The sequence below is a fragment of the Pygocentrus nattereri genome, chromosome 14 (genome assembly GCF_015220715.1).
Source record: "Pygocentrus nattereri isolate fPygNat1 chromosome 14, fPygNat1.pri, whole genome shotgun sequence".
NCBI classification, from domain to species: domain Eukaryota; kingdom Metazoa; phylum Chordata; class Actinopteri; order Characiformes; family Serrasalmidae; genus Pygocentrus; species Pygocentrus nattereri.
The window spans coordinates 17,573,673-17,600,752 of NC_051224.1; the positions used below are offsets into that span (position 1 = coordinate 17,573,673).

The 27,080-nt window shown below is 39.0% G+C and overlaps 1 protein-coding gene across 2 annotated transcripts in view; it reads right to left on the bottom strand.

Annotated features, from left to right (window-relative positions):
* The window catches only part of map3k14a (mitogen-activated protein kinase kinase kinase 14a), a 28,988-nt gene extending 2,335 nt beyond the window's left edge, over nt 1-26,653 (bottom strand). Inside the window, exons 1-13 of one of the 2 annotated variants that reach the window (XM_017697544.2) lie at nt 26,562-26,653; nt 11,104-11,372; nt 10,937-10,976; nt 10,640-10,841; nt 9,959-10,363; nt 8,077-8,211; nt 7,808-7,937; nt 6,943-7,071; nt 4,089-4,187; nt 3,849-4,006; nt 2,963-3,113; nt 2,496-2,855; nt 539-648 (exon numbers count right to left, since the gene is read on the bottom strand). In XM_017697544.2, coding sequence (XP_017553033.1) covers nt 539-648; nt 2,496-2,855; nt 2,963-3,113; nt 3,849-4,006; nt 4,089-4,187; nt 6,943-7,071; nt 7,808-7,937; nt 8,077-8,211; nt 9,959-10,363; nt 10,640-10,841; nt 10,937-10,976; nt 11,104-11,362 — 2,178 coding nt within the window. In that variant the 5' untranslated portion in view covers nt 11,363-11,372; nt 26,562-26,653. Of the gene's footprint in view, nt 1-538; nt 649-2,495; nt 2,856-2,962; nt 3,114-3,848; nt 4,007-4,088; nt 4,188-6,942; nt 7,072-7,807; nt 7,938-8,076; nt 8,212-9,958; nt 10,364-10,639; nt 10,842-10,936; nt 10,977-11,103; nt 11,373-17,019; nt 17,164-26,561 lie in introns of those variants that run through there. The other variant, XM_017697545.2, reaches the window with a different exon arrangement.
* Nucleotides 26,654-27,080: the final 427 nt, after the last annotated feature.

Here is a 27,080-nt window from a genome sequence, read left to right on the forward strand (position 1 = left end):
AAACGAGCAGTGAGGGACACTGGCATGTTTACAGTTTATGCAAAACTGCACTCACAAAACAAAAAAAAACAGGAGGTAAGCAAAGCCTGTGAAGATTTGAGGAAGTGTAGACTTTCCCGTCACAGAGAGAATAGAGAAGTGCAGTAAGTTGTTTACTGTGAGCAGCAAAATGTAAAACAGCATGCAGAAGTGTGTGTTTCATAGTAAGCACAAGCATTCAAATCTTACAATGATCCCTCATTACTAAGCGATATAACCTTTAACAGCTTTTGCACTACAGGAAATGATTAACTATTTTGAAAGCCATCATGTGAAAATTAAGCCTCCTACTGTTTTCTGGTAGCAGCCAGGGACAACAAAACATGCAGAATAACTTGAACTTCCAGTGAACAATCGCCTTACTGTCATTCATCACTTATTCTGAGTAATCTGATCTGTCAGAGCGTCTGAGAGATGCGTATCAGCTCAGGGAAACGTCTGCATTTCCTCATACCCCGCATTACCCTAGTTCAGTGCTAAAAGCAGCATATGTGTTTACCTTTTTGTCCCATGGCTCTCTGGTGGAGAGGCAGTCGCTGCCCAGGCAGGAGAGGAGCTGCTCCTGTAATTCAGCGGAGTGCGGCTGAGACAAACTGCTCAGGAAGAAATCTAGAGACACAAAAAGAGAGCAGCATTTTAGTCTCACATGATACAAATATAAAGCACAAATAAAAATATAAATATAAAGCACAAAAAAGCACAGAAAAGGTAGTGTAGGATGCTTATAGGCACAGGATGCAGTAAAAGAGTGAATAGTACACAATACAAATGCTGTTTTACAGATGCCAGACCAGACTGCCTTAAAATTTTAAGTTAACTGAACTTATAATAGTAAGATGATAGAACTAAAATGTATGTCTTGACTTGACTTATTATTTAAAGTAATGCATGGTTAATCTGGTAAATTGCAATACACTACAGGAAGCATAGGGGCAATATAGCTTTTGTTTTGCTGCACCATAAAACCACACACACACACACACACACACACACACACACACTTCTAAGCCGCTTCTCCTTCTGGGTTGCGGGCGGTTGAGAAGAATCAAAGAAAGCTTCATTTTTATATTAGTTCGTTAAATAATTTGGTTAGGCCTTCAAATTATTACCTATTACCTTATTACAGCCTAAAGTAAGCTATGTAGCTATTAAATGGAAAATAAGTTATTCTTGAAGAGGCGTCCCAGAGAAAGAGACCAGTGCTCCATGTTTACAACAGCTGTAGCAATTACTACATTACTACAGCTGTTGTAATGATAAAGCAGGGGTCTCTAACCCTGGTTCTGGAAATCTACCTTTCTGCAGAGCCTACTTCCAATCAAAGCATCCTCGGCTAATCAACCTCTTCCCAAGGGCTTGATGAGATGGATTAGATGATTTAAGAATTAAGGGGTGGGAAAGCTTATTGGATACAGGTTGAAACTAATATCCACAGGAAGGCAGCTCTCCAGGATCAGGGTTGGAGACACAGAGGGATATTTTTGGGTTTAATTGCAGAAAAAACCTCCTTCAGATGATGTATCTAGAAGGTGGGAGGATGTCATGAAAAACTAGAGCATGGGTTGTTTAAATTTTTTCCTAAAAAGGAGAATATCATATCAGTATTTATTGGATTCCCAATGAGCCTTTCTCTCGTTTCCAGGGTCGACATTTCTGGTTTGGGAAGTTCTGTGTAAAATCATTTGCGTTTTTGAGTTTTCATTCATTTCTATCTGATGATGAGGTCAGAAAGAAATGGTTAATTGCAATACAAAAGAGCGAGGGGCCGATACTCAAAATAATGTGAAACAGCACGTATGTGCGCAGCGCTCATTTCAACCCGTCGGGCATCTACATTACACCGAAGGGAAAAATCTGACTGAAAAGGGGCGCAGTACCATGTCGTTTTAGCTGGAGTCAACGAGCAAGAGAGTCTGTGTATAGCAGAGGACCACTAGTCTGTGTGGTTCCTTGCTTTTCTCCGAGCCCTTACACGGATCTGCCTATCTGCAGCACTGGATACTGAGAAGGATATACTTTAACACAATAATTCATGTTAGACATCGTTTATTTACTTCTTAAACAGATACATACTTGAAGATCTCTAAATCTGAGGAATGCTGAAACTGTCTATCATTCCTCATGCTGTCTGTGGCATTAAGTAAGGTAGCTAGCATTAGCTAGCTAACTACAACACTGGGAACCAGCTAACGATTTACCTTCATAATCAAAAATAAACTGCTCAAAAAAGAATTTATATCCCTTATCGAGTTTTGCACATTTGGTGCTTGATAGCTCTTCCACAAATCTGACCACATCATCCTGCCTAAAGCTTGGGAGTTCAGCCAAAGATGATGAATAATGAAATGCAGCCATATTCGTAGTGGAGCGGCACCCTAGTGAACAGCATCGGTATTGTATAAATAGCAGAAAGAGAACAGGTGGAAGTGGTCACTGCATGTTACGTTGAAACAAACCTCTCTCAAGTTTCCGAAGCTCCTGCTTAGTGAGTTCATTAGGCTCAGGAGACGGAGAGTGCATATAAAGTGCAGAAGCTGGAGGAGGGTATCCCTCATTTCTTCGAGTTTCCTCTTCCACCTCATCTTCTTCCTCCTCCTCCTGCACCATCTCTTCATCTACCACTTCCTCCAGTTTTTCCTCATTGGTGCTCTTGTGCTGTGATCCCACCTTTATTCCTGCCCCCTCTCTCCATTCCTGCCCTGGGCCCATCCACTGCTGCACAGAGCTATGGGAGAAGGGGGCGGGGTCACGCCTCTCTGGCTTCTCTATTGGTTTCTGATAGGCCCCTCCCCATGCAGGGCTACGAAGACCTCCCACTGCAGTGACACACAAATAGTCAGTAAAGAGTACAGATAAGATAGCCATGTGGATGTCTACTTATACACGCACACAAGATGCAAGCAGAGATGATGTAAATGCTCACATTCTTTAAGTGCTTTCGCTGATTGAACTCTGAGATCCTTGGCTGAGGCTCTTCGGTTCGGATCTTTCTGCAGGCCCCGTTTGATGATATCAGCAGTATGAGGGCTGCAGTCAGGTGGGATCTCCCTCAGGGGTGGTGGCTCTTCAGCAATCTTCAAAGACACAGAGATTGAATCTTTTTTTTTTTTCTTTTTTAAACTTATGAGCAATGGAAGAATATACCTCATCATTTAGCAAACTATTGAACTGTTAAGCAATCTCAAATGGATTTGTTTGCATAGGTGCTGACACTGTATGACCTGCTGTTATCTTTAAAAATGAGTAGCCAGGAGTCAAGAGAACATTAAAGGATCAGGGTAGGATGGTCCTTCCTCTCCCAATGCAAAACTAACAAAGCATTTTTTAACAAAGCAAACATATCTTAACAGATTGATTGTTACATTTATTTAAATTAAGGGCATAACGGCATACATTCGATTATTTGCTAAATTACCTACTGCGCATATGTTGACATAACAATGAAGATGAGGGAGCTAAAATAATATTTATATGCTAAAATAACAAATTTGGGTGTTCAGCAGAGATGGCATATCAGTACTGATGGTTGTTAGCAGAAAAAATCCAGACTGGCTATCAAAGGTAAAAAAAGAATAGAATCAGATCCAATCCTGTAACAAACCTATCCTGAAATAGCACTCACTCACACTGTGCGATGTGATGTTAGGTGTGTATTTCTGCCTACTTTCAGAAGCTAATGCTTTAATTAAAACAGCATTTTAAAGCTTAGTAGTGTTTCTTAAGGAAAATTCTCAGACTCAAGGTTTCAATGTCAATATCAGTAAGAGAAAAAGTGATTTGGGCCATCTCTAGTGTCCAACTATAATTACCTTAAGGTAGAGTGGGCGAGTGTAGTAGCGGGTCCAGGGCTGGCAGCCATTGAGCATGTGCAGAAACATGCAGCAGCTGCTCCACACGTCCGCCTTTCCACTGCGCTTATCTCCACGCGCCACTTCAGGAGCCATATGTGTCTCCGTCCCCTTCAGAACTACACAGACACATATTCAGTTTCCAACAAGATTTTAACACGATAGTTTCTGATGGTTTGCTAATGTTAGCAGAGCATTTACCTTTAGAAGGACTGAATCCATGTTGGTCTAATCGCTCTGACTGCCCAAAGTCACACAGGAATGTGTCTTTTCCGTCTTTGGACAGCAACACGTTATCCACTGAAAACACAAATACAGATGCAGATTAACCCTGAGAAGTCAAGCCATGGTATGATTTCATTTCAATACATTTTTGGTCTTGACATTTGTGCAAAGTTAAGCATTTCTTGACTTCCAAACAAACAGATGAAAGTAGTACATGCAGATTTAAGCCTGCTGATTAGGTCAAACACAGCCAGCAAGTATGAGACTTTTGCTTAAATTTACGGTAAAGTAAGTATATTATGTTATACCTTGCTATAACAAAACACAAGAATGTGTTATTAAGGACTCCAGGGAACCTTAATCCATGATTTCTTTCTAGGTATTTGCTCTTATAAGTAAAAACAGAACTATGTAATTACATTTGAACAGTATAGCAAACCAAGAATGAAAACTTTCCAAGGGTTATAAGAATAAACCATTTGCTGAATTCTCCCATTAGCAAAGCTCAGACCATGTCTGTTTAGAGGTCACCACCCTATAAAGGACGTGTACTGGCAGGCAGGTTAAACAGCAGATTATTTTAATGAAGCCTACTGCCAGGCAGACTGGCTCTTCCCAGAAAGCAAACTGCTTGTTTGGGCAGTTGTTCCAGGAAGGTCTAGACAGTGTCAGAAAAGTCCTTTCGGTTTCCATATCGTGACCAGAGCTGCAATTTATGTCTGATAGCCCACACAAACAGCTAAGGCTATTCATTCTCTTTTCTACTCAAACCAAACACCAGGGGGCACTGTAGATGACTCACAGAGCACAGTCAGCTTTAAGTCTTCCTGAAACGCTGTCGTGTATCTCTGCCTTTCTTCCTAAACATGTTATTGAACTGAAATGTTTACTCATATTACAGAGTCACATCTTCACACTGTTCTTACAATAGCCTCTTTATATCTCTATGTTCGTTTTCTTTTGACCGTCAATATTGTTTTTTCCCCTTTTCTCTACTCCTCCCCCCTCTCGCTCTCTGTTTCATGAGTCACTCTGGGAAATTCCCAACCTCAGTCTCACTTACTCGCTCTCTCTCTCTCACTCTCTCTCTCTCTCTCTCTCTCCTTTTCTCACACAAACACACAGACTCCTCTCTCCCTCACCACAGGTGCTGCGTTCTCTTTGCCTCACCCCATTCCTCTGAAGAGCCATAAAACCAAATAGCAAGCCACAGAACAAACAACTGGTTGAGCTGATGAATAAGTGACTTCGTGTTGTAATAGTATTATCTACTTCATCCCAACACCTCTGAAAAAAGCTCTTCAAGAATTAAAGATGTAAAAATATAACATTCTAATAATAATCCTTTGCCCTAAGCTACACTGACCTGAGCTAAACAAGCAAAGTAAATTAAGCACAAACACAGTCATTTTAATGCACCATTACAATGTCTTTGTAATACTGTCATCATTTTATACTGACACCCCTAATCACATTCAGAACTAGAGTCGTATGTAATATGAACCCCCTAGTCATATTACATGTTGTGTTGATTTTCTAAGTGAAAATAAGTTTAACATAATTTAACATATCGGAAAATATAAAACATAACACTAAATGTGCCATAACGAATGTACATGCCATGTGTTATGTTTTATCCCCCCCCCCCATATGAAGAATTCAGCAAATAAACAGTAATTATTCATCAAAACGTTCGGAAGTGTGTTCTCTGTAGAGGATGTGTTCACTTATTTTCACTAAGAAAACCAACAAAACATGTCATTTGTTCAGGGGCTTCCAAACATTTATGTACGACTGTACATTATGTTAGTACGTGAATAGTGATTGCGATTAATCAAGTCTTTAAAAAGGCAAAACAATGAAAACCGGTTTTACTTAAGACTGATGTATGTAGCTCTGATGTTGACGCTCTGAATGACTGCCCTGTAAAAGCAGTTCAGACTGAAACACTCCTTATAGCTTCAACGTGAATGGGCAGAGCTAAACTGATGTAGGCCGAATAGGGGGATATATGTGTTGGTTTTTAGGACATCACAGAAAGAATGAATGCAAAACGGGTTGTTTTTCTGCTTAGTTTCCAAATACGCACTGTGTCAAATAGGAAGTGAATGATACACTTTGAAATTTTAACAATGTTCACCTACAGCAACAAATGTTTCTGTTTGGAAGAGTGAGGAGAATATAATTTTTCATGGTTTCCAATTATTGGAAAAGGGTGAACTTAGAAGCATATAAATGGAGATCATTAAAAGCATGTGGCAAAAAATACATATAAATGGGTGTGTCCACGAGGCTCTGTTTCTTACTGTAAAAGAGAGCAGTAAGAGAAGTGAAAACATATACTATCTTCTAATAAACTGCCAACTGCTGTTTAATTGAGGTAAACTTTAATAATTTTTTAAACTGAGTAATCGAGTATAATTGAGCAATCATGGCAGCCCTAATATTAGTAAAATGCATCAATCAACAGCAGTTAGCATGCCACTGAATATTGGAGAGCTAAAGTTACATATGACTGTTTTCCTGCCGTCCAACACCGGACACACCTCCTCAGTACAAACTGTTTATGAATGTATGACTCAACTGAAAGCCACTCAGTTTCAAAGTGAATGCTCAGAAATCTTACACATTAGCTGCAGAGCTCACGACATCTTTCACACACTCAGAAATTCCAAAACTGGCCACACTAACCTGAAATGTATGTTCTACCTCCAAATATGGCATCTGACTGTTTTATCACCGTCTTCATCTTTGTCACCCTTCCACTCAATTTTAGCGGCTACTTTTTCGTACTTGCCTCCAATGCACACAAACACAAGTTCAAAATTACCTTTGATGTCCAGGTGTAAGATCCGCCTCTTGTGGAGGTGCTCTAGCGCCCCCTGCACCTGGTGCAGGTAATGCAGGGAGAGATCCTCAGGCAGGCGGCCCCTCTCCTTCAGCAACTGGCCCAGAGAGCCTAAGGGACATAAGAAGAAAGTAAAGAGTCAGGACATCCTACAGAGAGAAAAGCTATGGCTCTATATAATTCATTTCAGTTGGTTATGTGTTTTATCCTGTAGGGTGGTGGAGTTTTCAAAGGGGAATTACACAGATTTTTAAAGTTTAAATGGATATGATAAAAGCAAAGCCATTCAGAGTGGTTTGCTGTGAAATGCTTAGTTCTTAGGAAACTTATCACCAGACATCTGAGGAGTTTAATGCTTCTAATAGCTACCACACAGGTAGCTATTATGGCTACAAAAATGCTGCCTGACGTCTGAGACACTGTTTTATGATAGTTTTACATTTTTAGTGACATTAACTGAGGAGGGGTACACACAGAGCATTATAGTTCAAAATCGTCCCGAAAGACCAGATTTTCCACTACTATCAGCATTACATATAAAGTCTCAAAAGACATGTGTAGGTCCACTGGTCATGTTAGATAATAAATAGTATTTGCACTGTAGACCCCTGATTCCTATCACCACCACTATAAAGAAATCACAATCAGTAAGAGTGCCTGCAATGCACCATTCTGAATGACTGAAGTGTGCAAACTTTGCATTTAGAAAAATCTGTGACGTTTCCATCTAAAGATTTTAAGCATGCTAGAAGCGCATCTTAGGTGAAGTAATTCAATTGAAGCTAACAGGAGCAGTGGTACTGTGCCTTCTCTAATATGTACACATGCACATGTGTGTTTCTCTCACCAGGTTTGAGGTCCATAAAAAGGATGATGGATCGACCCTCTCTGACAAATCCATATAGATCTACTATATGAGGAGCCTGGAGGGCACTCCACGAGCCCACCTCCTCAATACAGAAATTCTTCACCGGCACCTAGCAAACAGAAAGAGAGGAGGGTAAGACGTGCACATGTACATCCACACACACCCATACCAAAATGTACTCCTGTGTTGGAAATGATACATTTACAGACTTTGCATAAACTGTGTGTGCACAGAACATTCATGGCTACCTTTTTGGCAGCGCACAGAAAGCCAGTGGATTTGTCTCTGATGCTGTAGACGTCTCCATACGATCCTTGCTTTAGTAAATCACAGACTTCATAATCCCTCCCCTCCCGATATTCATAGTTGTCAGGGTGCAGTTCCTGCAGACACAGAACAGAGAGCAAAGTAAAAAAGTGGAGCCAAGTGATCTGCTTGCACTTGCAGAGTGTACACGCAGTTCTATTAATGTTCATCTGTTTGTGTGGTGCGTGTGAGGAAACTCCCGTAAGCAGAACTAGGCTACTGAGGTAAACGTGAAACTTCAGAGCACTGAAAAACAGGAAATCAGCAGCCACAAATGGCAACTTGTAGCTGTTCAAAACATGCATGTGTTCGTGCCCGTATTAAGCAGAGATGTTTTTTTTTTAGTGAAGTATGTTTCACTCTCTCTCTGTATTAGTATGACTACTGTACGTGACTCATTCTTTCATGGGTTCAAACAGGTATCTAAGCCTATCCTCGCTCAACTATTAAGCTGTGCAGTCATGTATGTAGTTGTATCAGGTTGTGACAGCAGTAACAATGAGCAGGCGATGCGATTGATGTGTTTCACTTGTTGGCCATTCTCTTTCGGGATGACGTATAAAGCGTGTTACTTTACACGCATGTCATGTTGCGTGTTCTTGCCTGAGCGTGAGAAGCACTTCATTCCTACATTCATAACTACACAGTTAACTATTGACAGGATTTTACAATATTTAACCCTTTTTTAACAATAAAGAATGGAAAATCAACACTGCTATATGGGACACAACAGCAACTGAGAGTTAAAAAGGTGTAAACATTTTAATAATTTTTTTAAAATATAATTTTTAAAGCTAAAAAAATAAGCTAATCATGTAATAGGTTTAGTTTTGGATTTACTCTTAATACTAAAAGTTAATACTAAAAAAATGCATTTTTCTGGTAAAATAAAATTTTTTCTCATGTAAATTTACTGAAAAATTATTGGCCACTGAGTTGCATTACATTTACAGCTATAGGTATGCATAGGTACAAATACAGGAGATTACTGTATTTAATTACTGTAAGTGTACAGCAGAATTCAGCTACATCACAGTAATCTTGTGGTGACTGTGTATTCACAATATAAAGTTTTTATTTTACTATTATTTACCATTAACATGGTACAGTAAATTACTGTAAAAGAAATGCAACTAGAAGCCAGGAATTTACTGTCATTTTACAATGAATGTTTACAGTGCAAGTGCATTATATATTAAGGTAATTGCAGTAATTACAGAATAATGTGGCGACCCCTAAAGGGAGCAGCCGAAAGAAGAAGAAGCAGTAATTACAGAATAATTAATTGCAGTTACTGTATAATAAGTACTAAAGGCAGCGTTTAAATCTGCCTTGACCATGGCATACAGTAGATTACTATGGACCAGGCCTGTCAGCCTTGATGCCTGTGATTGACCGTATGCTACAGCTCGGTAGATAGAGAGTTAAAGAGAATAGTATGCCTTATTGGCTTATTGTCCAGCAACTGCAATCAATCATTTAGTTGCCAGCTGATATATATAATGTACATAGTTATGATGTATAAATGGGGCAGATAGACCTTAGGTTAAAAATTCTAGTGAAGAGTTATTTTAAGCTACACCTTGGATCCAGTTTCCAATCCTGGCTTTTGTATTCACTGGTAGATAACTGAACTACTGATTCAACTAATTGGCCACATAGTGTCATACCTACCATCAATTACAATATGCAGGACAGCAAACTGGATTTTAGGTCTGAATTTGAAAATGTGTGCCCTGGAGTATGCACTTAACACTGTAAAGTCTAAGCACTCATAAGTACACAGTAGTTACAAAGCAATTATGTCTTATGGGCAAAAATAACCTCATTAAAGAGAATCCCTTCATTTGTGTTGCTTTCCTCCTGTTCTTCCTCCTCATACTCCTCTCTGTCCTTCTCCACTTTGACCATTTCTCTGACGAAAGCTGAGGCATAAGAGCGCTCAGATTGTGTGACGTAGTTTCGGAGCCCCTGTACAGCCAGGCTGCAGTCTTTTTCACTGTTCAAGAACTCCTGTGAACTCTCACACTCCTGACCATAGCTCTCACAGGAGGGCAGGGCCTGGATTGACCCCCAGAGGTCTGGAGAAGAAAGCGGAGAGGTGCGGAGGCCGAGGTGAGAAGGGTAACATGGCCGTGCCGTTTCCTGCACAGACAGGCTCTCTGTGCTAACAGCTCTGCTGCTGCTGTAGGATCTGCTGCTGGTGCTGCTGTAGCTACACTCTCCCACCTGGAGGAAGGACAGCAGGACAGCCACAATTCCCAGTGAGGTTATTTCATGTTAGTGATCTCATAACAACTTTAACATTAACATGCACACCTAAATGTGAGAATCATATGATGAAAGGTCCAAAAAAACACTCCATATTATTATCATCATCTGTTATTATCTATATACCCTAAATTAATAAATATAATAATGTCAACTATCTCTTCACAAAATAGCATTTGTTTTACAAAGTTTTCAAATTCCTGTCCGGTAGTGATCTACTAAAGCTGGCCTCACCTCTCCACTGTCCTGTTCCGGCACTCCGGTCAGTCTTCTCTCTCTCACTCTCTCACTCCCTCCATCCCTCTGCTGACCCTCCCTCTCTCCCTGCCTCCGCCGCTGTCTCTTTCGATGCTTCTTTCGGGGCCGGCGGCGAGAGACTGACCCCTGGGTGCAGGACAGGGGAGTGCTGAGGTCACTGTAGGTGACATTTTTGTGTCTGAAAATAAATGGAAGAGGAGGTTAAGGATTATGAACAAGGCACATGTTTAATATGTGATTCAGTGAACAAGTTACAGACCATCAGGCCTTTACCTGCTGTTGGGACAGAATTCCTGCGAGTCCTGAGATTCACCTGTAAAAAGGTTAAGAGGTTCAGCATAGGTGAGCCACTGATGTGTCCCAGAACACTACATAAATAATACCTGTTTCTTCACACATTTCCATTTACTTCCATTACATTTGACTGATTCAGTACTCACACTCTGCCTGGGCAATAATGGATGGCTTTTCTGTCCCCAGAGGGCCCGTCCCCACATGCTTGGCTGTTCCATGAGAGATGACCTTCAGAAGAAAGTTGGAAAAGTCTGCCTGAAACAACAGCTCATCAAGCTCGCTGCTTTTGCCAACGCTGCTGGCTGCATGTGGTTCTGGTGTGGGGTCGTGGCAGCCATAAGCCTTGAATTTTGGCTGATCTGTGGACATGGAAAAAGGTCTGGTGGAGTTCAAGATTCTTTCCATCTTTTAGAGCCTGTGAAGAAAACAAAATCGGACACAACTAATCAATAATTAGAAAGGGACATGAGATGGAGGCATCTGCATTTGCTAAAGACTGCATTGATCCAATGCACAGTACTGGTATCATATCAGTACTAGGGATGTGCACAGGTACTCATGTTAACCACGTTATGCCAGTGGTTATACTATATATATATTGTGTGTGTGTGTGTGTGTGTGTGTGTGTGTATATATATATATATATATATATATATATATATATATATATATATATATACTATAATACTAGCATAACAAGTGGTTAGCTGAGTACCACTCATTATGCTAGTATTCAAATACTGAAAACTCTATTCAAGTGCTTATTATGTTTTAAGAGGACTGCAAAATGTGACAGTTTTCTGAGTATACCAAGCATATTATAGATGACATTCCAATATATATCATATTAAGTAACTCATACGGGTAATATGTATCTTAGAAGGCAGTGCGGCCCGTTCTGGTGCGTCTTTTTCACTAACTAGACCAACTACTCTAGCTGATGTTAGGTAGGTTTGAAAACAGTGAAAATATATGTCCCTGACAAAATATCATGTTGGTCCATCGTCCACTGAGGAGAAAAAACCTTACGTATAAGACGATGGGTCCTCATCATCATACTGCTTATCGTCAGCTCAATAGCTTCTCTGAAGACCCGCTTTCAACATAAAAACCAACTATTTAACCACTGCTATTTTTATATAATACACTGTGTTTTCTGCATTTTTGCCTGATGAACATTTCCTATCCTGCAGTTTCCTTTCCTTTTTTTCTGCAAATACCCATTTATTAACTCATGAAGACAACTGAATATTAAAATTAGTCGGAATGCACATCCCTAGTCAATCCCAGCAAATATTAGAGGTCAAAAGACAGAATGTCATCAGTAAGAATCTGGGCAGGACCCTTTCTCTAGTCATGAAAATGGTGTCGCATTGGAGACACATGGAAATGCCAGGTATAAATGGCTTTATGTATTGCTGTCCACTTATGATCAGATAACTCAAGATCTTTTTAAGTGTTGCTAACGCAATGTCACTGGACACCTCAACACGCTCGGAGGAGAACACTATTGATGAGTGATGGTGGGAGAGGGAGGATCAACCTCCCGAAGACCAGCATTATTTTGACAAAATCATGTTTACATGATTACAGTGTTCATTCATCAACAAACCTATGAAACACTCAACAGGATTGGTCAGCATGCTCACAGCACACAATAAACAACTTTGTGATGAGTTGGAGGGCTTAATTACCCTCTGTGACAAAAATAAAGGCTAGTATTGTAAAAATGACTAGCAAATGGTATATTGTGAAGACCTGTCTGAGAGCTATTAAATGGTAAGAGAAGCTGCCATTCACATCTGCTCAGTGAGTAATGCCATCTCACACCTGGACTTCTTCAACCGCTGCTGGTCACGGTAACTTACAGTGTCGAGTATTTTCTTTCAGACATGAGCCGTTAATAAAAACTAATTTAGTTGGAATGACAGCTGATTCTCTAATCTCCTGTGAACTTTGTACCTGTGATGAGATAAATGGAGTAGACAGCTCTCATTGTGTTCTGTCAAACAAAGCACAAACACTCCTCTGTTCTCTTAGCACGTCCTTGAGTGTGCGGAGGGTGTTTGTGTTGGGTCGAGTGAGAAGGAAACGGAATATGATGAAACCCAATCATCAAGCTGCGTATCACAGCTGGGCCAGAGGATACAGCACTTCAAGGCTGGTTTGACAATGAGAACAGAGGAACAAATTGAGTTGATGAGGAAGTTGCTGACAGGTTTAAGCCAGAGAGGCTGGTTTATTGTAAGGCTTCAAGGGTGGAATATGATACGAGTTGTCTGGCAACAGTATTAAATAGAGAAACTAAAAAAAATAGCAAAACTTCACCACGTAGCTGAATGCTGGGTGCAGCTGTTTCACACAAGTATTGAAACTGGACTTAGATATATGGGAGCTAGGTTAGGATTTCTGTTGTTTGCTGCACTGAGCTAAACCTTAATGATGACCTGCGGTTTGAGAGACGTTTTGTGGATGTATTCCAAAAAAAATATGAGTCACTATTGACTTGTTTTTGCTATATTTGGACACCACTTTAACAACTACATTTGGGCTAATTGTAAAAAAGTGCAAATCTGACTTTTCAATGGTGATTAAATGGTGAACCGTGCGGTAGCTGCACCAAGGCGATGTCTAGCTGAGTGTACCAAGAAAGAGCATGGCAAACCCAGGCTGACATTTTGGTATGTTTGAGTGGTTGGCACCGTTTCTGCTTGTTTCTGCTATTGTACCACACTGAAAAAAATGTTGGTTTCAGATGTGTCAAATGATTGCACGTGAATAATAAAGTACACAATTGCTGTCTTTCAGATTTCATCTTGTGACAAGAATTGTGTTGAAGTAACACATTTTTTTGTTTCCAACCTCCTGTGATACATGTGAATCACTGAGTCAATTCAAAGTAGGAATGCATGATGATATCAGATTCATATCAGTATCATCAGATAATTGCTTAAAAAGTTACGATCAAAGGACAGATGTTTAGATTTGACCAATAAGAAAGAGCAGAATATTTAGGTGATGCTGGGCTGCTGTGCTGAAATCTGAAAGACTCTGTCCCACTTTTCCAATATTTTATATACGTTTATGTATCAGCCTCAGTAGATATGTACAACTATGGAATGAGAAGTATGGGATATCAGAACTGGCCCACAATTCCTGTATTGGTGCATCCCTAATTCAAAGCATAAGTTTTTTCCAATGTGTACTTTACTAGTTGTAGCCATTAATGTAGACTCACAGAATCTTAAAAAAAAACTTGCACATCTTCATTTACAATTCCCCCTGCTTTCGACTTGTTTTATCAAAGGTTGGTATGATTTAGTGGGTAACACCTCTGCTTTCCTACGTAGTAGACTGGGGTTCATTCCCCCTGCCTGGGCACATACTCTACACTACCAATGAGAGCCCTTGGGCAAGACTCTTCACACTACCTTTTCCAACCTGAGTACAATGATCAAATTCTAAGTGGCTCTGGATAAGCGTGTCTGCCAAATGCCGTAAACGTAAATCAAAGAAACTGGTGCCTACACTCAAAAAGACAAAGTAAGCAGGTTGTTTGATGTATAAACTGACAATATGTGAACACTTTCTGCAACTAGGGTTAAGCAATATGGCAAAAATACATCATGATACTTAAAGATGTACAATATACATCACAATATTTTGGCACAATGCACTGGTAGCGCAACATTTAAAAACTGCTATCAAAAACAATCATGTTCACCTACTTAATGCACTAAATCTAATTCAACAGGCCTAATTATGCTCTCTATGTAATAACACACACAGTTTGTCAGTGTTCTGACAATATCCATGAGAAAAAAACATATTTCACAACTAAATTTATCACCATAGCAATAAAATACCATCATATGGCCCACCTCTAATTGCAAGTGCATTTTAGGTTGAGGTAGCAAGGTCTGACTCTATGTGACTGCAGAACTGCAATGACAAAATCAACCCTGCAAAGCATTACTTGAACAAGAAATGATTATTAGTAGAAATTATTCATTATTATTCAGCACTTCTACTGGGTGTTGTAATAGGCCTATTGATTGAGAGTCTAGAAGGGCAGAATGTAGCAGTGCTTACAGCATGTTGCATCAGAGAGCTGTCACATGACCCAGTTAGCCTTTGTTCACGTGCTCGCTTTCAAGCTTTCTCTCTCTCTCACTCACTCACTCTACCTCCTCCTCCTGCGGCTCCCTCTCCATCTCTCGCTGCCTGTCCATCCTCTTTTTCCCTTCTCTCTCTCTCTTTCTCATGCATATCTCTCAACTAAGAGAAAACAGACCTCGATCTGATGGTGACATCATGTGAGAGAAGGCCTGCCAAGCGCTTGCTGGCCTCAGAGAGCTGAATCCTCCATTTTGATCCCTCCTTAGCAAGGCAGTTGGTGACATCATCAAAACGCTTCCTGAGCAACTGGGAGCATTTGCAGTTGAACGTGGCTAAACATTGTGCTTATAGTCAAAAACATTAACCGAGAGGGTTGTTTCACTTATAATCTGAAAACATATCATTGAACAAATTGCAGTTTATGTTTGAAATAACAAAGTTTGCATATTCTGACATTCCTGTTTGACTGAAAGGTTGTTGCGTGATTAAAATCAGCTCATACAAGTAAGTATTGTTTTGAGCGCCCAAACACATGTAAAACATGCAAATCATACCGGCCTATCCGCAAAACATGAGTCTAGCTCCTCGAGTCTGGCAGCCACCCTTTTCTCTCGCACAGTAATTAACATGATGCTCGCATTTATCACCCTGCTTTTAGTTAAAGATTGATATATTAAGCCCTACTTGCAAGATGTTTTCACTGAAGAACCAAAGACAAGATTCAGTAGAGGGTGTGGCCAGTCTCTCTGTGAGACGGAAAACAAGATGGAGAATCTGCGGGTGACCATGGCCCAGCTTCAGCTCCTCAGGAGTCTCATTACAACCCCATTCCAGCTACAAATGAAGGTGTTCCCTCTTTTATGGATCAATATCTGAGCATGGCACTAGCTACGATACAGGGTACAGGTTACATAGATACCGTGATCATTTTTCCCCATATCTGGCCCTTTTTGCTGACTTCACATACTGTGCATCTGCTCAGGCTGCGAAAATGACAGATTAAAAAAGACAACGCCATGCAAACTGTGCAAGGTTCAGCGCCTTCATCTGTGTAAAATACTGCTGCCACTATTGATCACGTTAACATTTGGATAATTATTTTGACAAATTCTAAATTTAATTTACAAATGAGAGTGGCCAAACAACAAAAATAGACTTGAATGAGCAATGACAAACTATACATAGCCTTCAAAATTTACTGGAAAGTGATACACAAGGAGGCTTTTAGAGGACTCAGTTAAAAGCACAACATTGCATAATATGCATATTAATGAGTGCATCCATTAATGTTTCTTCCTGTAAGAGACGGCATTAGAAAAATTTGAAACGTGATGCTAGCGATTAACTTGAGAATGTAAAATTTCATCTGTGCTTGGTTAAAATCGAGTAATCATGTCAGCCCTAGTGCAAAGTGATTCGCAGGCTATTTCTGCAGTAGCTCATTAGCAGGACTTCTTATCCAGATAAGGACCTGATACACTGGATTAAATCTACAAACCACAAGCATAGCACAAATATCGTAATAATGCAGGGTTATTTAGATGGAGAAAGTAGTACTGAGGAAGAAATAATGGCAATCTAATCTACTCTCTTTCTCTTTAACGTAAGCCATCCATCCACTCTCTCCTTCTCCGGTCTACTCCAGTCTAATTGTTCTCTCCATTCAACTTCCTGCTACTGTGAAGTCCACAGCCATACACCCCGTGTACGCATGGACATAGACACATTATGAATGGCAAACATTTCACATTTGCATTCCGAACAGGGGCTGAAGCGACTTGCTTATATGTGCAGACCTAAGAAAAAAAAAGAAAAGCCAAAACACGAGAACATGCACACGCAAGAGAAGATAAAACGGAACGTGACAGTGAGAGGCAGAAAGAGAGAGCGTGAGAGAAAGATTAAGAGAGAGACAGAGAGAGAGTGAGGGGATAAAAACATACCAGCTAAGACTCTGGAGAGGACCTTTCATTCTCCGTAGTCTCTTCCCTTTTCTACTCTTTTTCAGGTTCATAAGCGACGCTTGGAGAGACCTGCACTTTCTCTCACTGCATTCGTTTACTCACAAGCTCCGGCTCACTCGGCTCCTCCCTCTCCCTGCTGGCCCGGAGCCAGCAGAGCAGAGCTTTGTGATTGGACGGAGCTGATTTCTCAGAAATCCATCCGTTTCTTTAGCAGCTCACTCCCTCCTCCCCTTCCCGTTGCACAGGGCTACAGTGTGACCTTTGAAAAAGTCAAAAGCTCTGTTACAGGCGCTCTCTCTGCCTGATTTCTTTATTTAACAACCAATTCATTACACTCTGTTTAACCACAAGGTCAACTGAAATTTGGTCAAATCTTACTCTGTTTGGTAAAATCTGTTAATTTTGTTGTTGTTTTAATGAGTCATCAAACTTCAGCATAGCATCTTACTGGATTCACCTACTCTTGTTTTATGCTTTGGGGGCGAAGGACTGGGTTCCAAACCAAACTGCACGGGTGCAGCTGGTGCAGCATGATATCTAATAGCTTACACTAATACTACACTAACAACCGTCAGTTCCTTAATTGGTAAGGAACTGTTTTAAAGCCCCACCCTCCTGAGATCATACGATCCTTTGATTGGTCTTTCACGTCACACCGATATTCAAACGTTACCTTCACAAGTGGCTTTTAATGGACTAGGCCTGCTATGCCATGTGCAAAGATCAGATATGTTTTGCAAAAAAAAAAAAAAAGAAATGTGAAAGTACTGAAATGACTTTTCAGATATTAGTTGTGAGGGCTAATTTCACTGAAATGGCAAGTGGACAATTTTGTGCAGTTAACTAACAATGAGATATATCTCTTTTACAATATGCAGCATTAGGAAGTGCCTCCAAGCTTTTACAAACACTATAATGAGTCATTATATTATACAGTTGTCTATACAGCGATTACTTTTGTCTGCAGTGGATAGAAGATGCTCTTTACAGCCTTAACCCTTCAAGGCATGTACAAAACATGGCCATTTCTCTTGTTTAATCTACTCTTTTTCCTCCTTGTGATTTCTCCACACTGTTGCTGCATTGATACAGTAAGCATGTGACCTACAAATCCTAAAAATCTCCACCTGTTTATCAACTCATGGATTTTTATTTAATTTTCTTAACAAGACATCCAAAGAATAGGATTCTAAGCCACACATCAGTCATATTTGAACATTACTCTGATTAAACAAATCAAACACTAATCAACAATGAGCTTATCAACCCAAATTGCACTGGGAATAAAACTAACCTAGTGCATCCAACAATAGAGGCAACATGGAGCTTCTTTTATGTAGGGACAGAAAACATGGTAGCTCAGAGAATGCTCTAATTCAACATGCTGATCCATTTTACTGCAATCAATGTGGCGGCAGACTTAAATGGGACACTTGCAGAGACTGGCAGTCTCTGAACATATCGCCGGCAAGACGTTTGGTTTGATAGGGTTACAGTGATCATTCGGCAACTTACACCAAAGGATGTGGTCTTGTGTGTAAATCATCACACACTGGTATCAATCTCAAACAGACTTGCTTAGGTGCTTTAAAATGCTGACCAAAGTTTGGCTCAAGATGGCTGCTACTGGTGTTTCTGGCTAATTAAGTTAGTCGTAGGTTTAGCTAATTTTTAGTTTTTCCTAAATAAAAATAAGTTAAAACAGGGAAAACAATGAAATATTTTGGACATATTGGGACACATTTTATGTTTTATTTTCTTTCAATATATCATCAGTGAATAAATAGTACACTATTTTCTGTACACTGTTCCCACGTTTTAACTCAGATAAATGACATCTGTTGTACACAAAACTGAATATACCTCAGCTATGTCTTAATTATTTTAAGTTGTTTTTGATTATTTCAAACTCATAAATGGCATTTTTGAGCTGAATCAACTTATTGCAATTTAGTGTAGTCTTTGAAACTCTACATTAAAAAAATGAAACAGCACTACTGTTGGGTTTAATGGTTTCTCTCTGAAGTTACTTCACAAATGTGTATTTCTGAGTGAAACTAGGTAAGCAATGTTGTTTAGGTGAACATGAATGTTTGGTTAACACAATCTTGTTGGGTAAAATGTATTGTTTTCCTATTGGCTCCATCTATTTGCATACTGGGTGTTTCTTTCTGCTTGTTTTACTCACCCCTTTTCATTCCACCCACCTTTCCTCTGGCGTACACTTTTTTAGTGTATGTGTTGGTCAGCTGCTTGGACTGTTGCTAAAAAGCATAGATTTTCACTGTATTTACCGGATGAAACATACCATTAAACTTCAATTTTAGGCTTGATTAACTCAAAAGGTTAAATTAAAATAATTAAAATTCATGAGTTACTCAAACATGCATTTTAAATTAATCCAGCACAAAAATTTACATTATTCTAACTTAAGTTTTTGAAGGCAGCCGGTTTGCATTTTTTTAAAATAAATGAATTCAACTTATCTGGGCTTACAGTGTTGAGGATGTGTTTCATTTTCTTTCTTTTTTTTTTTGCACAGGACCGCATAAAAACCACATTAACAAGGCCACCTGGGGAAAACTGCATCAGATTTTTTGCTGAAATATCACTTTTAATTATTATGAAATGTTACTCAACTGCATGCTGAATCTTTTTTCAGGCTTACAGTCAGGATGATTAACGGATTAACACATGCCTGAGCGTTAAACCACAAGTCAAAGACGTTACTTCTGTTTTTGGTACTGTGCGGTCTGCCTCACAGTGTTCTTGGATGAAACCCAGTTATTATGGGTGTTCACTCGGCTCTGCGCTGGCTCTGACGTCATCAGAAACTGGACTGTAACACCGAGTCTGAACGTCAACTGGATCGAATTAAAATGTGAACAATTTCCCAGGAGCTCTCAACAGTATGGGCTCCTTCATGGGTCACTGTTTCTATCCAGAACGGTTTCATATGAGCATTTGGGGAAGTGAGAGACAAACAGGCAGATAGGGGAGAGCCACAATTGCTTCACTTGGAGACGGGCCGTTAGCTCAGGCCATGCTAAAGGGAAGTGTGGATAGTTCTCACTGTGGCAGCAGGAACTGTGCGGTGAGCAGAGCACTGGCAGCACACCAGGGAGAAAAATACACAGTCGTGGCCTTGAGCAGTTCTGAGAGGGTTCACCACTGAAATATCCACCACTACAACCACCCTGACCCAGGCCATTCTCAAATACCTGTCATAATAACAGCAGTGTTTTCTAAAAAGACAATGAAGAAATGCCAGCTTCCCTGTATCGATCATTTTCAGAGTAGAGAACCCATTTCAACTGGGACTTCACTCTGAAATCCTTTTGCTATGAATTTTTATTAAAATACATAATTAAACCTTTCATTTTGTCACTACTAAAACAATCTATCTAATCGTAACTTACCAAATGTTTCAGTAGCGATAACATTAGCTAATGATTAGCTAATAACACTAGCCAGTATATGACTGGCAAACATAGCTGTGAACATCATGTTAGTTTTCACACGCTGATTTTTAGACTTTGGTACACACTTCAAAACGCTGGGATCTAACTGCTCAACATGTGGCCATGAGGGACAGGGAGGGAGTCTCAATTCCTGCTCTGAAATGCAGGGGAGTGGCTAAAATAAGGCTCTGCCTATGGACTAAAACTCTGTTTAGGAGTGACATGGCATTTTTTTTTTTCATAAAAAAATTAAACAGATGGTAGGCATACATTTTTCTAAATGTATTTTCTCAATAACTTCAAAATAACTATATATATATATATAAATTTGTTGTCATTGGAATATAGTTTAGCTATTACATTTAACTTACTTTCTTCGCAAGATATGGATGAGGGGTTAAATGATTTCAATGTTGTGTGTGTACATTAAAACTAATAATGAAAAAGACAAAGCTAATTATTGTTACTGATAGCCTACTAACAATAAGCTACAAAGGAAAGCTACAATAACAGAAGCCTGTAAACAGAAAGATTTAGCTCTTCATTGTTTTAACCTTGTTTTAACCATAACCTTCCATGTTGAAACGCATAGTTCCAAAAAGTCTGCAGTTTTTTTTATATGAATATCAATCGTAATTGGACAGTAGTGTCTTATACACAATGTCAGAAGCCTAACGCAGCGTTATCTCTCATAGCCAAGAGGAATTACAAAACAAGTACCAGATGACAGGAAGCGCAGTACAATGTTTGATGGGAAAATGCCTTTGCTATTCAGAGCATGTCTGTGTGTATCGTCTGAATGCATGAGAAAAAAGGATTACAGAGCTGTTCTCTAAGAAGGGCGTGTCCGAAAGCAACTGAGGCAAGGTAATGAATGTGAGCAACGAGAGGCACCACAGATCGTCAGATAGACAAGAATGTGTAATTCCAAGACACATGCATTCACACACTACTAATAAAGACACTTCAAGAGGAATGTGAAAGAAACACACTCCCAAGCACACTTGCTCTCATGCATTTTCAGGACATGGGGTCATAAATGAGCCCCCCATATGTTATATATACATGAAAGAACCTATATACTAACAATAATAACAACAATAATAATAATATGTCTCATATGTATTACATACACTATTGGGCAGAAGTCAGAGACCCCCCCTTATTTATTTTAATTCCAGTCACAGTAAAATGTATTCATTTTTGAATGAGACATTTTTGAAGAGATTACAATTAAGATAATTAATTTGCATAATAAAGAGGAACATCAAAGGAAAATGAGCAAAAGAACTGGAGTTAAAAAAAAAAAAATTTAAGATACAGAGATAATGTGGACCCTTACGCCCTCACTCCCTTACTACGACATTACACTTCCAAAACTGTCCACATCAGATAAACAGTGCTGAAAATATTCACAGAAATGCCTGTCCATCCTTCCACTGTGAGAAGACAACCCAACACTGTGAGTCTGAAAGGATGTGTAGCTGTCAAGAAGCACTTAGTGAGAAAAAGAAACATCAAACCTGTAAATCTGAGATGTGAAGCAAGGTTTCATAAATTTGGAGTTACAACTAGCTGGATCATGAAAAGCATAAAATGCAACCAACTTCTAAGACTGAACTTTGGAAGCTGTTATTCAGGTAAAGAGACGCAATTAATAATGAAATAAATTATGTATATTTAGTTGTTGATGCTTCTGTGTAATTTAAATTCTGTTAAATATATGTTATTGCTATGTTCCACAAGCTGAAAAATGTATGAATTGTACTTTTGATCATTTTGACTGGAAATTTAAAAAAAACAAAGGGTGGTGTCTGATGTGTATTGTATGCTTAAATATCTGTAAGTAACCATACAACGTCCCATATATATTGTGTATATATACATAAGTATCTACATGTAAACATAAATTATATTACGTAAATATAAGTACCTAGATGTAACAACAATCACTGCTGTCAGAACAAAACCTTGTATCTCCAAAAGAAGACAGAAAAAAATACTTTACATTTAATGTAAGTCAATGGACCCAGACGTTTGTCTAAGTAATTTTGGGTCATTTCTTTTTGGTCCATTCGACATAAGATTTATAGACAATGCAAAGGGCAAAATTTATATTGAAATTGTGTCAAAAACTAAATAAAAAGAAAGAAACAGAAATACAAGGTTTTGTTCCAACAGCAGCAATATATATCATATATAGATAAGCATCTATATGTAATAATTAGAAATAATGTTATTACATCAAACAATAAAAGCACTTTACAAAGTCCAAGACTTTTTTTGGGAACAAAGTCAAGCTTGAAACTGTACAAAAACAAACACACACACATACACACACACCCACATGCACAAAACGAGGCAGTGAGTCATCTACGCCCCCACAGATGTGCAGGATGCTTAAGGTCTGAGTAAGTGTGCTTTGAGCTCTATAGCTGCAGCCTAATAGAACCTAAAGCCTGACTGGCCATTCAAGTGTGCCCCAAATACTGCCCTGCCACTCATCCAATGAGCTCGGACTCTGCTGTACAGATTGAAAGCTCTGGGACACATGAACGAACACACATTTAGCTGCCACCCACACAGATTCCCAGCTAAGCTCAAAGGGTGCTGTTTAAAAGTGGCTCATTAAGTTGAAAGAACTTTCATCAGCATTTAAAGATAAACTATGCAAACGTGTTTATACTAAGAGGGACGTTTGAGTGAAGTAGCTTTCTGAATTCTGTATATCATACTCCTCAGATTGGAAAATCCCTAGTGTTGTAGCTTACTTAGGCCAGGTGTTTAGGATACCTGTTGCTCTTTACATGACCCAAATATACTTGGACAAAAAGTCTGGTTCCATTGACTTACATTAAAAGTAAAGTAGGTTTTATCCTTCTCCTGTAAAGTTACCATTTTGGAGATACAGGGTTTTCTTTTGACAACAGCAAAAATTTTTGTATCAATTTTGCGATCTGAAAGAGTGCAATTTACAAATCGCCAAACTGCAATTTTAATTATATTTTACATCACTGAATGTTGCAGTAACAGTTTTAACTGGGGAAATTTACGCTAATAACACAGAGCTCGTGAACTGGCAGTCTGGCACACAACATTCAACGCTTAAGCCTCAAGGCTGAAAAAATTGAGGTGCTGATGTTTCCGCTGATAAACAGGCCTGGTGCTTAAAAGGCCCATATCATGGAAAACTGAACGTCCCTCACTTCCTTAAAATAAATGAGTAAATGCAATATGTAAACTTTGTTAAAGTTTCAAAATGTACCCAGTCCACACACACATGGAGACAACGGGCATCATTCACCAACTGCTCTTAAGAAGAAATTTAAAAAAAAAAATTTTTAACGAAGATTCTGACAAAAGTGCAAACAGTTCTGCAGTTTAAGAACTTTACATTTACAGCAATTAGCAGATGCTCTTATCCAGAGCGACTTACAAGAAGTGCTTTGTCAATCTAGAGAAAGTATTTGAACTTGTAAAGTATAAGAATCTAACGTCGTGAATCTAACGTAGACTTTGTCTAAGGACCTTTTTCAAGAACAAGTTTAGGAAAGAAACTTAGGAAGACAGTGGTAAATGAGGCCCAACGTTCTGAAATGGTATAGATTAAATTTACGCAGCACTTCAATTCACTACCCAGTCAATACGGTTGATATGTGACAACAATGCTCCAAAAAACAGCAGGTTTCGAATGCACTGTTACCATGATGTCACAAAAAACAACTCCTTTAGCCCACAGCAGTTTATCCACTCACACTGAAGTTATAAATAGTGTTTCAGAACAGAGCTCACTCTCTCTGATCAGTCTTAAAGGCACAGTAATAATAACATGCTAGGAAATTAATTACGACAGCCTTAAGAAAAACTATAAAAAGAAAAAGAAAAAGAAAAGAAAAAAACAAAATAATACATTTATTTGAATAAGCAATCAGCAAATTGGAAGTGCAGTAAACCAAGAAAAAAGGCAAATGATTCCCATGTTGCTTAGCGCTGCAACTCTTAGAAACAACAACTGATCTGAAGAGGAGCAAGCACCATCATCGATATCAGCTTCAAGACAGCTTTCCTTTCAATATATTCTACTCAACTAAATTTTTAATACTTTTTTTTAGTAATGTTTCAACTTGACACTTGATGCTGAACCTTTCAGTGCAAGAATCTTCTGCATGCTGTGGCAACGTCTACTAAACACAACAGCCACTGCGGACACCTGTTTATGCTTAAGAGCTAAAAATACCACATGAACACAAAGCCATATACACTTCGCAATGTGGAATTTGACCATGCCAGACATTACGCCGACTGCTGTCCAAGATTTGCATTCATTAAACAGCACTACACTATGAAGTATAATGGCTCGGAACCTACATTAATTAAGGGATGCACCAATACATTGATTCTGACTGAGTAACGTTTTATTTTCCCTGCTACTTTTCAAAATTTAGTAAAATTTTAGTAAAGGCAATGGTTCCATTTAGAACCACGAACATTCATAGAACCATGTGAATGGTTCTTTGCATGGTCAAGTGATTCATCTCTGTGATGAATACCCGGTTGTACATGGGCCTTTAAACAAAACTTTTTACAACTGGTTCTATACAGCACCAAAAAGGGCTCCATTATTATTATATATATTGTTATATCATTATTATATTAAGCCCAAGAACACCTTTTCAATACCATATAGAACCCTTGTTGGTATGAGCTCAGGAAAGTGACCGTTTAGTAAATCTTTGAGTATTTTTACCACTTTCCTTGGTACAAAGACTGTGGTTTTTGACAGCTTTCTGTTCCAAACTAATGCTAAATTACAGTTAGTATGCATTAACCTCTTAAATCTTGGGCTTATTACATACTAGAGCTTATTATTCAGTAACTACAGGGACAGAAGTGTGTAATTGAACTTTGGATCCACCCTGACTATGTAAGTGGCTGAAGACATAATAATGTGAAAATTAGAAATTTGGAAATTTTTTGTTATTTCTTTGTTATTTTTTGTTTTTTCTTCATCCTTATGTGGTTGAATGGGGAATTTATCTGAGCGTAATAAATGTTAAACATATTCTGGGAGAGTAAATTTTAGATTAAATTGAATGTAAAACTAAATTTTGAGAATAAAATGTTAAACCTGTAGTAACATTTAAAATACCTCCAAATATCAACACATACCTTACAAGTACACACTGCATGTCACAACCTAAGGTGTGTTATTATTTGGATATAAGTAACTTCTTAAGAGTATCGTCCAAAAATTTTAAACCAGAAACATTTAGTTAAACTCATTAGGTTAGGTGTTCAAAAGACTGCACGTTACTATCTATATCCCACACCAAGGTTTTGTTGTTGTTTAGCAGTGAGGACAGGTGGGATGCTCACCTTACCTGAGTAGCTACTGTGTCAACACAAATTGTATATTTCAAATGAAGGCCCAAAGTTACACCCATAACTTACTCCATGACATAAAAACGGTCTACTCTAAAAGACTAATGATAACCTTCTTTAAAGGCTTTTGCAGCCCAGAGCACACAAACCACACATATATAAAACGTCTAGAATATAAATATGCCAGAAGAAGCTTTTTTTCACCCACAGTTTTCAAGATCTCTTGTAAAAATCTGTTCGTTTATAAAACGTGTGGTGAAAAACGTTAAAACTTCGACAAACATCGGTTCAAGACTCTTCGGAGAAGCCTTTATAACTTTAAACACACACTAGGATTTCAACCCACAGGACTGAGCTAAAGGCTAAATAACGCTGCCTCTTCCTCGCGCAGACTCTAGCATTCCACCTTAAACGGTGCAGCAGCTCCATTGAGGCGCCTCTGGGCGCTGTAGTGCAGCTACCGCAGCATTTAAGGTGGAACGGAAAATTCAAATAAGAAGCTAACTTCAGTTGTCTCCACTTCCTTCTTTTTATCCGCCATTTCACAGTTAATGAAAGTACGGTTTCTTTCTGAGAAAACGCAAACAAAGTACATTTATCACTAAACCACGACCCTACAGAAGGGATACCACACATACTCTAGCTGGTCTGAGGTAGTTAAAGTGAAGGGGGACTTACCGATAAACTCACAGGACTGGAGAAAAACACCGTCGTCTAACACCACGGCGCCCCGTTTCTGCTCTGCCGGAGCTTCTGTCCTCCAGACACAGCTGCCTGCCTTCTTCAGCAGGAAGTAGCTTCTTAGCTCTAGCAGTGTTCTAGCTCTGTGACTAATACCGAAACCCAAATATCGATCATTTGTCCGACGATATACACAGCAATAAATATACAGAGCACTAATCAATACTTGTGATCCCTGTATTACACTGATAAAAACAGTGCTTCGAGTCTGCATGATTTTAAAGATGGCTCTTTAGCAAAGCGAATGGTTCTATTTAGAACCATGAGATCTTTATAGAACAATTTCATGCTTAAATGGTTCTTTACATTGTGTAATGGTTCTTGGAATTGATGGAGAATGTGTTGAATATCGTTCTATATATAGACCTTTTTTGACAATGGTTCTGAATGGCACCAAAAGGGGTTCTGCTATTGTTACAACTTTGACATTGTAATAGAAGAAACCTTTTCTGGTGG